The sequence below is a fragment of the Pristiophorus japonicus genome, chromosome 8 (genome assembly GCF_044704955.1).
Source record: "Pristiophorus japonicus isolate sPriJap1 chromosome 8, sPriJap1.hap1, whole genome shotgun sequence".
Taxonomy (NCBI): domain Eukaryota; kingdom Metazoa; phylum Chordata; class Chondrichthyes; family Pristiophoridae; genus Pristiophorus; species Pristiophorus japonicus.
Window position 1 is genome coordinate 9,861,801 of NC_091984.1, and position 14,083 is coordinate 9,875,883.

The following is a 14,083-nucleotide window of genomic DNA, read 5'->3' on the forward strand; positions in this document are numbered from 1 at the left end:
AAGGGGCCACGTGACACCAAAAAAGTCAGACGGAACATTGCTCTTGATGCTAACCCTACTAGAAATAAATTGGTATCAGTCCTGATGCCTCAGTACTGCTGCTATTTCAGAAAGCAGGTCAACAAACCGCCCCTGGCAGTGAAGAATGCGTGGCACATGCAGAAATGGGTGAAAGTTGCAATGGGGAAGGAAAGAGAAAGGAAGAAAAATAATTTGTAAATACATTAAGTAACTATTCTAACTTTATTTTCTGAGAAAACACTTTCTGTAAAAAAGAATATTTTCAAATATGAATATAGATACTGGGGTAGTTTCTGCTGGTTTGAGGTGGTATTGTCAGCGCAAAATAGGTTGAATCGGCCAAAGAAGTGCAAAAGATCAGGGAATTCTAAGCGTAAGTTACGTCAATCGTAAATCGCGTTTCTGCGATTTTTAATGCTTGTTTAAAAATCTTTTTGCCCGAAGCCGACCCTGCCCACATACGTAACAATGCCCCCAGATCAAAATAATGGTATTGCGAGTTTCTGCCGATCGCAAGGAGGGTCTTCAAATTGAGCTAATCTTTTAAGGCGCACAAAGTCGAGTCAGCAAGTTTTTAAAGTTTACTCATTAAAAAATGTTTAGGTGAAATTGGTTCTTTTTACAGCCCCATTATTGCCTCCGGGGGGGGGGGCGCTAACACTGTGCAAGACAGTTTTCGCCCTGTGGGGAGGGGGGGGGGGCACTACCGCCTCCCGGTAAATTGCCTGGGAGCTTGTGGTTAAAGCCCCGCGCCGTTGCATAACCGACGATGATGTAATCGGCTTGCGCGGAGACCCCTCACCGCCCCGCACCAACCCCTTACCGCCCCATGGGGAAAATTGCCCCGCGGGCCATGAGGCTGGCGTGAGCAGATGTCAACGCGGGTCGCGAAGCTGGCCGGCATCCGCTCTCGGGGCGGTGCTCAGAGGGTAGGGTGCCAGCACCCCGGGCCGCCATCTTTTTTTTTGGCGGCCGACTCTCGGGTCGGCTCCACGATGGCAGCTCTACGTGCAGCCCGGCACTCCGCCTTGGCTGCTGGCCCAGTGGAGGCCATCAGAGGCCATGCAGAGTGCGCAGTGGCCCTCCCCTGTAATCGAAGGGGCGGGGCATTGAAGTGTGTCAGAGCTACACAGAGCATTGTGTAGCACTGTACCACTCGCCCCAGTAGCGCCCCGATTACCACCCGCAAAGCAAGTGGGGCACGGGAGATTGCGAGGCGCTTCCTTTCAGGGGCGATGGGGCAATTCCGCGGCGGGGGCGGTTCTGCGCCGGGCGCTAAAAGTCCCAGTCCCGGGAGGTTACCGCCACCAATTAGCGCACAGGGCAATTTCACATCCTCAATTTGCTATTAAATGGTGCAGTAGTTTTTTTAAGTAATTTTCAGTGACTTTAAATCGGGTTTCTCACGGGTGGAGGACTGGACAACCTAATTAAAAATGCTTCATTTTAGTGATCAACCCATGTTCAAGCTGTATTAATAAAACTGCACCAAGTTACCAATCTTAAATACATCAATGAATATTCAAAGAGAAAAAAAAATTACATTTTATTATGCTGACCTATTGCGCTGGTTCGTCGAAGAGTTTATGTTTGTGATTATGCAAATACGTCTGGGAGGAAACATGAACCATAGCTTCACCTCGGAAAAGCAGCACAATTTCAAGCACAGTATACGCGCAGTATTCCGCTGTGCCTAACACAGAAACTCCAGCCCACTCTATACAAAAATATACAAATTTTGTGTAGTTGTCGACTTTTTAGATTGTTTTTGCAATGTACATGCCAGAAAATAAAAAGTAGTGTTTGATATGAACTGTCTTAGTCCTTTCGTCGCAATGCCCAGTATTGTACTTTTATTCGTGTAGAACGTTTCTGTCCCTTTGTTAGGGCATCAATTACTTCCGGATATTTCAAAGAAGTAAATTTCAGAGAATGATACACCACAGAAGGAGGCCATTCGGCCCATTGTGCCTGTGCTGGGACTTTGAGAGAGCTATCCAATTCGTCCCACTGCCTCAGCTCCTTCCCCGTAGTCCTGCAGACTTTCCCCCTTCAATGCTTTGTCCAATTCCCATTTGCAAGTTACTACTGAATCTGCTTCCACAGTCCTTTCAGGCAGTGCAATCCAACTCGCTGCTGTAAAAATATTTTTCCTCAGATCGCTTCTGGTTCTTTTGCCAGTTGCCACCTTCAAGATTAGTTCACTTCATAAAAAGAAACCATTAGATATAGTTTCTTCATAGAAAAAAATATATAGCAGCGGATGAACATAGCCTAATGAAGATATCCTGGGCTGTTTCCTCGTCATTTGTTGCAGGTAGACCCGCGATTCTTTACCATTTGTTTGTTGTTTTACTTCATTTCAGTTTAAAGTCCGTCTGGTTGGGATGAGCCAATCGAGCTCCAAAATTCTTATTGGGATGTCCCGATGGAGTTAGGTTGGCATGCCCTTACATTTAGGTCAGCTTAACTCGAAATGAGACCCTTGAGCCAAATTCCCCAGCTGTTGTACATCTCGGTGCTGCTATGTACAAGGCTGTGCCTGTGGCAGTGGAGGGTGGGGCAGGTAACACTTCTATGCCCCTTCCAATGCCCTGAATATCAGCAGGGCAGTGACTTGGTACTCTCGGATTTTCTCAGCCTCCTGTGGTGTAAGACACAGGCTGCCGCCTGGATCCAATGGAGAACTGAATGAGAGAGGAGGGAATTGATCTCCTCCATTGTGCCGCACAACAAATGCACACTTTATTGTGCACTTGCAAAGTGTTTGTGTTATCAATAAAGAAAAACATGATTGATGGATTTCTTTTCACTTTGGAGCATATCTGGTGTTTGAACAGGAACGAAACACGGGGGCTGAATTTTAATGGGGAAGCCGGAGTGGGGAGGACGGTCGGGAAACCCGGGAGAACAGGTCTCCTCCAGATCGAGAGGCCGGCTGGCTGTGGGCGGGGGGGGGGGGGGTGGGGGAAGGGGCGTCGGAAGCAGATCAGGGGCCGCGGAGTTGCTGAAGGAGCAGGAGTGGGTTCTGAAGACGTTCGCGGGCCGCAGGTCAACTGAGCCACTGAAGATTAGGAGGCGGGAGCAACCGTGCAAGGGGTTCGTGGGCCGGCTGAAGCACAGGTGGAGGTCCAAGGAGAGGGGGCTTGAAGCCTCGTGCGGGGACTGGAGGCCTGGGGAGGGAATCGGAGGGCTGGGGGAAAGAAAAGGCCTCATTGGGGGGTACTGGAGGCCTCGGTGGTGTTATCTCAGATCGAGGGGGGGTGGGTCAGATAGGGACCCTGGATCCAGGAGGTTTATGCCTCTATCTAGCAGTCCTCACCTTGCATTCACAAGGCCTTCGAAACCTGACCATCTCAATAAAAGTGGAGGTTAAACAGAGACCTCCAGCCTCATTATAATATTTAAATAGACAACCTGCCTCCTGACAGCGGATTGGCTGCCACCCCGCCTCCATTAACACCAGGAGTGGTCGGGTTGGAGTCGGGTTCAGGTCTGGATTTAGATTTTTAAGACTGTAATTATTCACATGCCCCCCGCCCACCGTTTTATTTAGGTTAACATTCCTGCCAAGGTATTTTGTCCTTTGGGATTGTCCAGTCTATTCCACTCCTGTACATCCTTAGCTGCCAATGCAACAAAACCTAAAGGGGAGACACTCAATGAAACAATGTAAAAAAAAAACGGTATTACTTATTTGGAGAAGATAATTCCAGCGTTTCAGCAGCTGCAATTGGTGAGCCGTGCTTAGGATATAACATTCTAAACTAAGATTTTGCTTTTATATATTAAAGGATCAATCTATTACAATAAAAACAGAATAATTTACTGTAATTTGCCTCTCCGTTGAAAAAAGCAAGATCATCAGCAGTGGTATGGCAGTCTTGATTTTTCTTTGGTCAAAATTGAATGCAGATAAAGAAAGATTTTCATTTATATGGCGCCTTTACTGGCATCGGGACCTTCCAAAGTGCTTCACAGTCAATGAAGTACTTCTCAAAGTGTAGTCACTGTTGTAATGTAGGGCAGCCAAATTGAGCACAGGAAGGTCCCACACAAACAGTGATGAGATAAATGGCCAGGTGACGTGTTATTGGCTAAGGAGCTGATATATTCAGGCTGTGCGGGACCGAACCACCATGCAGGCGTGTTAGGGATGACTGGGTCTTTTTCTGTGCCAGTTCAGCTCGGAGCACTCGGAGGTCTGTTGATGTCTGTTTTCTCAACTGAAAAGGCAATAGAAATAATTGAAATTGTTTAAAAGTCAACTTAGGATACGGAATACCAAGCATTCAACAGAAGCCATATTGTTTGTTACTTAGCGACATTTATGAAATCCAAAGAACAAGCTCAACTCATTCAAAAATGTAACTTTTATATTAATTATGCACGGGCATGATGGGCCGAATGGCCTCCTCCTGTGCATATCATTCTATGATACCTGTTCCAGTACTTGTCTCCCAGCATATGTTTGGACTTGGCAATGCTGTGTTACACTTTCTTCCCTGCCATTTGCATACAAATCCAGGTGAAAAGTTTCCTCTATCGGCTGGCTGTATTAAGCTAACATACCGTGCGGGAAACCCATGGGATTGTGTGGAACTCTGGTTTTACACCCCGCCCGATGTTACCCTCCATTTGAGTGGAGAGTAATATTGGGCGGGGTGTAAAAATCGGCATTTCACCTGATCCCGTGGGTTACCCAGGAAGAGAGTTAGGTTAAAATTTCCCCCATATATATGTCAAATTTTGTTTGATAATTGCTCCAGTGAAGTGCCTTGGAATGTTTTACTCTGTTAAAGGCGCTATATAAATTCAAGTTGTTGCTGCTGTTCCATGTGAGCCCCACAGGAGAAAACTCATCATCATCATCATCATCGGCAGTCCCTCGGAGTCGAGGATGACTTGCTTCCACACTAGAAATGAGTTCTCAGGTGACTGAAGAGTCCAATGAGGGACCTACAGTCTCTGTCACAGGTGGGGCAGACGGTTGTTGAAGGAACAGGAGTGTGGGGTGCCTGGGTTGCCGCGTGCTCCTTCCACTGTCGACGCTTGGCTTCAGCTTGCTCTCAGCGAAGAGGCTCGAGGTGTTCAGAGCCTTCCCGGATTCTTTTCTTCCACTTAGGGCGGTCTTGGGCCAGGGATTCCCAGGTGTCGATGGGGATGTTGTACTTTTTCCAAGGAGGCTTTGAGGGTGACCCTGATGCGCTTTCTCTGCCCACCTGGGGCTCGCTTGCCATGTTGGAGCTCCGAGTATAGCACTTGCTTTGGGAGTCTCGTGTCAGGCATGTGGACGATGTGGCAGTCCAGCAGAGCTGATTGAAGCACTGACCACGCTCAGTGTTGGGTGAGACTGGTACTAAATTGGCAATCTCATTCAAAGGCCATAAGATGACAGGTGTGGGGAATGACACAGCAGAGGAGTGCTGTTTGGAATGTTGTGGTTCAACAGTATGCATCTAATTGTCCTATATTGGACCTCGGGAGTCCTTGATGCTGACACTGGATGCCTGAAATAGAAAATTCCTCAGCACTAACCTTGATAAAAAAAAATTTGACAAAGAAAAAATGGTAAAAGTGTGTACTTCTATTAACAACATTTTGTTGAAAGAAATTAAGAACATACATAAAAACATAAGAAATAGGAACGGGGTAGGCCATATGGCCCCTCGAGCCTGCTCCGCCATTTAATAAGATCATGGCTGATCTGATCATGGACTCAGCTCCACTTCCCCGCCCACTCCCCATAACCCCTTATCGATTAAGAAACCATCTATTTATGTCTTAAATGTATTCAATGTCCCAGCTTCCACAGCTCTCTGAGGCAGCGAATTCCACAGATTCACATTCCGCGGAGAGAAGAAATTTCTCCTCATCTCTGTTTTAAATGGGCGGCCCATTATTCTAAGATCATGCCCTCTAGTTCTCGTCTCCCCTATCAGTGGAAACATCCTCTCTGCATCCACCCTGTCAAGCCCCCTCATAATCTTACACATCTCGATAAGATCACCTCTCATTTTTCTGAATTCCAATGTGTAGAGGCCCAACCTACTCAACTCTTTGTTAGCCCAGATAACTCAACAAATTTCACATCAGAAATATTACAACGGTGAAAGTACACAGACAAAAATGATTTATTTTCTAGTATTCTCTGGATATGCTAAACCCTGAAATCGTAACAGTAAAATGCAATTGGGAATTGGATAAATACTTGAAAAGGGGAAAAATGACAAGGGCTATGGAGAAAGGGCAGGAGAATGGAACAAATTGGATCGCTCTTTCAAAGAGCCAGCACGGACACGATGGGCCCAATAGCCTCCTTCGGTGCGTCTACAATTCTACGAATCAAAGGGAATTGCAAGTTCGATTTGTTTATTCGGTGGATCAAATCATGCTCTGATTTGTGCTGTTTGATATATTGAGGTAGCTACAGATATTTTATACATGTAAAAAAAATATATACCAAACCTATTGAAGAACAGGTGCCTTAACTGCATATTCCTAGTAATTAAAGGTATATTATGTGTTCATGCAAGTTATTTCAATCAGTGATTTTTTAAAAATTCAGTTAAAGCCCTCACGCACTCTCTGCAGATTGCGGGAACACTGTACCTTTATCTCAGTGATTAGCTTCAGTTTGGCATTTTCCACTCTCCGATACAGCTGATCAACTTCATGCTTGAGTGTTGCAATCTCAATAATTAACTCATTCTGGAACAAACGTCATTAATGTTTGTGTATCACTTCTCCCAACCATCACAAAGCACTTCAGAGACAAAGAATTGCTTCTGCAAAGAGTTCCAGTAAACTTAATTAGGCAGGCAAACTTGGTAGTGATTTTGCACTCAGCAAGATCCCACAAAACAGCACTGGCAATGTCCGGTCTCGCCCGCTCTTGCGCCGATGGCCTTATTTGGGATGGGATAGGGACTCCACCATCTTATTTAAAAACAAGCCTCGGAACCCCCAACGTAATTTCTGGCACTTCCAACACACTCGTGCAACGGAAGGTTCTCTATTTTTCCGACCCCAATACTTAGAAACATAGAAAATAGGTGCAGGAGTCGGCCATTCGGCCCTTCTAGCCTGCACCACCATTCAATATAATCACGGCTGATCATGCATTTACAGAAACACACGCAGTTACCAGTTCCTCATTATTCACAGTAATTATATACGCGACAGTGCTTGCTGTGACATCGCTGAATGCTGCTGACACAACATGCGCTCTGAATATCCGCGAGTCCATTAAGCCAGGATTGTGCAACCCCATTGCTGACCCCACCAAAGTTCGCAGGCCGAGGTGGTTTGGGAAGGAGGGGGAGTGGGGGGGCACATCTGGGGTTTCCAACTTCCCCTGCCACCAGCCTTCCCTCATCTTTGGAGTCCTGGCCCTCGTCGTGGCCGCATTTCCCCTGATTTTTGGTCAGGGCTGATGCTGCCCTGATAGGACCGAGCGGGTGATATACTTACTGGTTGTTTCTGTAAACTATCGCTCATGCACTGTTATGTGTTAGGTTTTACAAGTCTTAAATAACGTAGCATTGTATCCAATTGGAGTTGAGTCGAATTCCCTAGCTGTCTGTTTCATCTCCTGCTTTTCTCCGTGTTTCTGATTTGCTTTATCCTGTCACCTCGTCTGTTGGTCTTATCTCAGTTTCATCTTCTGTCTGCGCTTTCGATGGTGAGGTGATGGTTAATGTGACTGAGACGGAAACTGCTGAGGGGAAACAGGCCACATTTTCCAGGGGTACCAGAAAGCAAAATGAGTGGAACTACCTTACTCCATGCCTGCTACCCGAGTCCCACATCTCTTGATGTACCTCCCCCCCCCGCCCCCAACCCCTGACTCCCTGTCACCTCTGCCCCTGTTGTCTCCCATCCTCACTGCAGCTCATGTGAAACCCTTCCCCCTTTACACCCCACCCTTCAGCTCCATTCTTCCCTCACCCTATTGTCCTTCATCACCCCCGATTGAATCTCCCCATCGACAATCTCCAGATCCCATACCTCTGGCCCCCAACACGTTTCTGACTCCTTGTTCTCTCTCCCCCAATTCCCTTATATCCGCCTCTCCCTCATTTCTTAACATCTCCATCCCTATTGCCCATCCTCCTGATTTCTATTGCTTCTGCTCCTCAACGCCACTATCGTGCTCTAACATGCTCTTCAACACCCTGTGCCTCATGTTTCACTAACATCGGCATACCCCTGTACTGGCTCATCACCCAACATCCCACTCTATCCTGAACATGTTCTCTGCTCCGAACAGCTGCTCTTGCCTCTCGCCTGCTTGACATCCCTCTGACTCGACCCATGTGCTTAACATGGCCGTTTTCCCCCTAATATTCACAGTGCTCTCTTCCAGTCTAACATCCCCCCTTCTCTCACTCCCTGACAAGCCTTCTCTTGCCACTCACTCCCATCCCAAAGCATCGGGACATACGCTAATTATGCCAAGGCCGAGGCTAAAAGGCAACTGGCGGCAAGACCAGCATTACAAGGCCAAACTCGAAGTGCGAATAGACCACAGAAAGAATGGGGAAAGAGGTTCAGTGAGGAACGATGGGATCATAGAATCAGAGAAATTTACAGCACAGAAGGAGGCCATCCGGCCCATGGTGTCTGGAAAAAGAGATTTCCAGCTCCAGGTCCATAGCCCTGTAGGTTACGGCACTTCAAGTCAACATCCAAGTACTTTTTAAATGTGGCGAGGGTTTCTGCCTCTACCACCCTTTCAGGCAGTGAGTTCACCCTCTAATCCCTCCACCAATTACTTTTAATCTATGTCCCCTGGTTACTGACCCCTCTGCCAAGGGAAACAAGTCCTTCCTATCCACTCTATCTAGACCCCTCATAATTTTATACCATCATCATGGGCAGTACCTCAGAATTGAGGAAGACTTGCTTCCAGTCTAAAAATGAGTCCTTAGGTGGCTGAACAGTCCAATACGAGAGCCACAGTCCCTGTCACAGGTGGGACAGATAGTCGTTGAGGATAAGGGAGGGTGGGACTGGTTTGCCGCACACTCTTTCCGCTGGCTGTGCTTGATTTCTGCATGCTCTCGGCGATGAGACTCGAGGTGCTCAGCGCCCTCCCTTATGCACTTCCTCCACTTAGGGTGGACTGGTCTTTGGTCAGGGACTCCCAGGTGTCAGTGGGGATGTTGCACTTTATCAGGGAGGCTTTGAGGGTGTCCTTGTAGCGTTTCCTCTGCCCACCTTTGGCTCGTTTGCCATGAAGGAGTTCAGAGTAGAGCACTTGCTTTGGGAGTCTCGAGTAGAGCACTTGCTTTGGGAGTCTCGTGTCGGGCATGTGGACAATGTGGCCTGCCCAGCGGAGCTGATCAAGCCTCAATTAGGTCTCCCCTCAGCCGTAATTTAGTCAGACACGGCCTTCCCTTAACAAATTCATGCTGACTGTCCTTGATTTGTACTCTGCTTAACAATGGGAAGAGGATAGGCTGAATGAAGCCTCAAGGGGGGGAATGCTGGAACTGACGGAGCAGGATTCCAAGTGAGAGCTGCAACACTGGGCAGGTGGAGCAGGAGCAATGCTGCTCAGGTGAAAGAGCAGAGGGGAGGGGAAAACCTAAATAATAATAATAATATATAAAATGGTTGAACAAAAAAAAATATTTTCTTTGAAAGAGGAAAATCAAATTATCGGCCAAGCTTTCAAAGCAGGTGAGAAATTGGGCTTATGCTGCCATCTGGTGGCTAAAGCCTGTATTTCGTGACAGCAGGCACAGCAATTTAAATCATTAGGGGACGAAATTGCCCTTCTCCTGAAGGCCTGTTACCCCCGCAAATCAACGGCCACGCTGTGGAGTGAAATGACCGCCGACGCTGATAGCCCAATTACCCTCCCAAGGTTTACCGGCGGTGCCCCGATCTCCCCTTTAACACTCCGCTGCTGCCGATCTGTGTTAACATAGAAACATAGAAAATAGGTGCAGGAGTAGGCCATTCGGCCCTTCGAGCCTGCACCACCATTCAATAAGATCATGGCTGATCATTCACCTCAGTATTCCTTTCCTGCTTTCTCTCCATACCCCTTGATCCCTTTAGCCGTAAGGGCCATATCTAACTCCCTCTTGAATATATCCAATGAACTGGCATCAACAACTCTCTGCGGCAGGGATTTCCACAGGTTAACAACTCTCTGAGTGAAGAAGTTTCTCCTCATCTCATTCCTAAATGGCCTACCCCTTATACTAAGAATGTGTCCCCTGGTTCTGGACTTCCCCATCGGGAACATTCTTCCCGCATCTAACCTGTCCTGTCCCGTCAGAATCTTATACGTTTCTATAAGATCCCCTCTCATCCTTCTAAACTCCAGTATATACAGGCCCAGTTGATCCAGTCTCTCCTCATATGTCAGCCCAGTCATCCCTCGAATCAGTCTGGTGAACCTTCGCTAAACTCCCTCAAAATAGCAAGACCGTCCTTGCTCAGACTAGGAGACCAAAACTGAACACAATATTCCAGGTGAGGCCTCACTAAGGCCCTGTACAACTGCAGTAAGACCTCCCTGCTCCTATACTCAAATCCCCTAGATATGAAGGCCAACATATCATTTACCTTCTTCACCGCCTGCTGTACCTGCATGCCAACTTTCAATGATTGATGAACCATGACACCCAGGTCTCGTTGCACCTCCCCTTTTCCTAATCTGCCGCCATTCAGATAATATTCTGCCTTCGTGTTTTTGCCACCAAAGTGGAAAACCTCACATTTATCCACATTATACTGCATCTGCTATGCATTTGCCCACCTAACCTGTCCAAGTCATCCTGGAGCCTCTTAGTATCCTCCTCACAGCTCACAACACCACCCAGTTTAGTGTCATCTGCAAACTTGGAGATATTACACTCAATTCCTTCATCCAAATCATTAATATATATTGTAAAGAGCTGGGGTCCCAGCACTGAGTCCTGCGTCACTCCACTAGTCACTGCCTCCCATTCTGAAAAGGACCCGTTTATCCCGACTCTCTGTTTCCTGTCTGCCAACCAGTTCTTCATCCATGTCAGTACATTACCCCCAATACCATGTGCTTTGATTTTGCACACCAATCTCTTGTGTGGGACCTTGTCAAAAGCCTTTTGAAAGTCCAAATACACCACATCCACTGGTTCTCCCTTGTCCACTCTACTAGTTACATCCTCAAAAAATTCCAGAAGATTTGTCAAGCATGATTTCCCTTTCATAAATCCATGCTGACTTGGACCGATCCTATCACTGCTTTCCAAACGTGCTGCTATTTTATCCTTAGTAATTGATTCCAACATTTTCCCCACTACTGATGTCAGGCTAACCGGTCTATAATTGCCCATTTTCTCTCCCCCTCCTTTTTTAAAAAGTGGTGTTACATTATCTACCCTCCAGTCCATAGGAACTGATCCAGAGTTGATAGACTGTTGGAAAATGCTCACCACTGCATCCACTATTTCTAGGGCCACTTCCTTAAGTACTCTGGGATGCAGACAAATAGGCCCCGGGATTTATCAGCTTTCAATCCCATCAATTTCCCCAACACAATTTCCCGCCTAATAAGGATATCCTTCAGTTCCTCCTTCTCACTAGACCCTCGGTCCCCTAGTACATCCGGAAGGTTATTTGTGTCTTCCTCCGTAAAGACAGAACCAAAGTATTTGTTCAATTGGTCTGTCATTTCTTTGTTCCCCATTATAAATTCACCTTAGTCCGACTGCAAGGGACCTACGTTTGTCTTCACTAATCTTTTTCTCTTCACATATCTATAGAAGCTTTTGTAGTCAGTTTTTATGTTCCTGGCAAGCTTCCTCTCATACTCTATTTTCCACCTCCTAATTAAACCCTTCGTCTTCCTCTGCTGAATTCTAAATTTCTCCCAGTCCTCAGGTTTGCTGCTTTTTCTGGCCAATTTATATGCCTCTTCCTTGGATCTAACACTATCCTTAATTTCCCTTGCTAGCCACGGTTGAGCCACCTTCCCTGTTTTATTTTTACTCCAGACAGGGATGTACAATTGTTTAAGTTCATCCATGTGATCTAAAAATGTTTGCCATTGCCTATCCACCGTCAACCCTTTAAGTATCATTCGCCAGTCTATTCTAGCCAATTCACATCTCATTCCATCGAAGTTAGCTTTCCTTAAGTTCAGGACCCGAGTTTCTGAATTAACTGTGTCACTCTCCATCTTAATAAAGACTTCTACCATATTATGGTCACTCTTCCCCAAGGGGCCTCACACAACAAGATTGCTAATTAGTCCCTTCTTATTACACATCATCCAGTCTAGGGTGGCCAGCTCTCTAGTTGGTTCCTTGACATATTGGTCAAGAAAACCATCCCTAATACCCTCCAGGAAATCCTCCTCCACCACATTGCTACCAGTTTGCTTAGCCCAATCTATATGTAAATTAAAGTCGCCCATGATAACTGCTATACCTTTATTGCACACATCCCTTATTTCTTGTTTGATGCTGTCCCCAACCTCACTACTACTGTTTGGTGGTCTGTACACAACTCCCACTAGCGTTTTCTGCCCTTTGGTATTCCGCAGCTCCACCCACACCGATTCCACATCATCCAGGCTAATGTCCTTCCTTACTATTGCATTAATTTCCTCTTTAACCAGCAATGCTACCCCACCTCCTTTTCCTTTCCCTTTCTGTCTATCCTTCCTAAATGTTGAATACCCCTGGATGTTGAGTTCCCAGCCTTGGTCACCCTGGAGCCATGTCTCTGTGATGCTAATTACATCATATCCATTAACTGCTATCTGCGCAGTTAATTCGTCCATCTTATTCCGAATACTCCTCGCATTGAGGCACAGAGCCTTCAGGCTTGTCTTTTTAACACACTTTGCCCTTTTAGAATTTTGCTGTAATGTGGCCCTTTTTGTTTTTTTGCCTTGGGTTTCTCTGCCCTCCACTTCTACTATTCTGCTTTCTATCTTTTGCCTCTGTCTCCCTTTTGTTTCCCTCTGTCTCCCTACATAAGTTCCCATCCCCCTGCAATATTAGTTTAACTCCTCCCCAACAGCACTAGCAAACACTCCCCCCTAGGACATTGGTTCCGGTCCTGCCCAGGTGCAGACCGTCCGGTTTGTACTGGTCCCACCTCCCCCAGAACCGGTTCCAATGTCCCAGGAATTTGAATCCCTCCCTGCTGCACCACTCCTCAAGCCACGTATTCATCTGCGCTATCCTGCGATTCCTACTCTGACTAGCACGTGGCACTGGTAGCAATCCCGAGATTACTACTTTTAAGGTCCTACTTTTTAATTTAGCTCCTTGCTCCTTAAATTCGTCTCATACGACCACATCATGTTTTTTGCCTCTATCATTGGTACCTATATGCACCACGACAACTGGCTGTTCACCCTCCCTTTTCAGAATGTCCTGCACCCGCTCCGAAACAATAAAATAGCGGCCAGGTTATCAGAACAGGTGAGAAACTGGGCTGCTACTGCCATCTGGTGGCCACAGCCTGTATTTCATGACAGCAGGCACAGCAATTTGAAACATTAACGGGTAGAAATTGCATTGCGCCTGGCTCGGGGGTGGTCACATCCGGGAGGCAGCACATTCTGCGTCAGGCGTGAAAGTCCCGCCCCGCTCGAAAAATTCGGGTTACCGCCTCCGAAAGGAAGTGGAGTTCAAAATAACGCGCTCCACTTCCTTTCTGGGGCAGCAGTGCAGTGGGCGGGTCGGGAGCGGGGCGGAGGGATCGGGGGAGGGGGCGGAGGGATCGGGGGCGGAGGGATCGGGGGCGGAGGGATCGGGGGCGGAGGGATCGGGGGAGGGGGCGGAGGGATCGGGGGGAGGGATCGGGGGCGGGGCGGAGGGATCGGGGCGGGGGGATCGGGGGCGGGGGGGATCAGGGGCGGAGGGATCGGGGGCGGGGGGATCGGGGGCGGAGCGGAGGGATCGGGGGCGGGGCGGAGGGATCGGGGGCGGTGGGATCGGGAGCGGTGGGATCGGGGGCGGGGGGATCGGGGGCGGGGGGATCGGGGGCGGAGGGATCGGGGGCGGAGGGATCGGGGGCGGAGGGATCGGGAGCGGTGGGATCG

At 47.7% G+C, this 14,083-nt stretch overlaps 1 protein-coding gene across 2 annotated transcripts in view; it reads right to left on the reverse strand.

Annotated features, from left to right (window-relative positions):
- Positions 1-1,757: 1,757 nt before the first annotated feature.
- The window catches only part of spata1 (spermatogenesis associated 1), a 96,421-nt gene continuing 84,095 nt past the window's right edge, over positions 1,758-14,083 (reverse strand). The window contains exons 11-12 of one of the 2 annotated variants that reach the window (XM_070886503.1): positions 6,634-6,732; positions 1,758-4,247 (exon numbers count right to left, since the gene is read on the reverse strand). In XM_070886503.1, coding sequence (XP_070742604.1) covers positions 4,119-4,247; positions 6,634-6,732 — 228 coding nt within the window. In that variant the 3' untranslated portion in view covers positions 1,758-4,118. The remainder of the gene's footprint in view (positions 4,248-6,633; positions 6,733-14,083) is intronic. The other variant, XM_070886504.1, reaches the window with a different exon arrangement.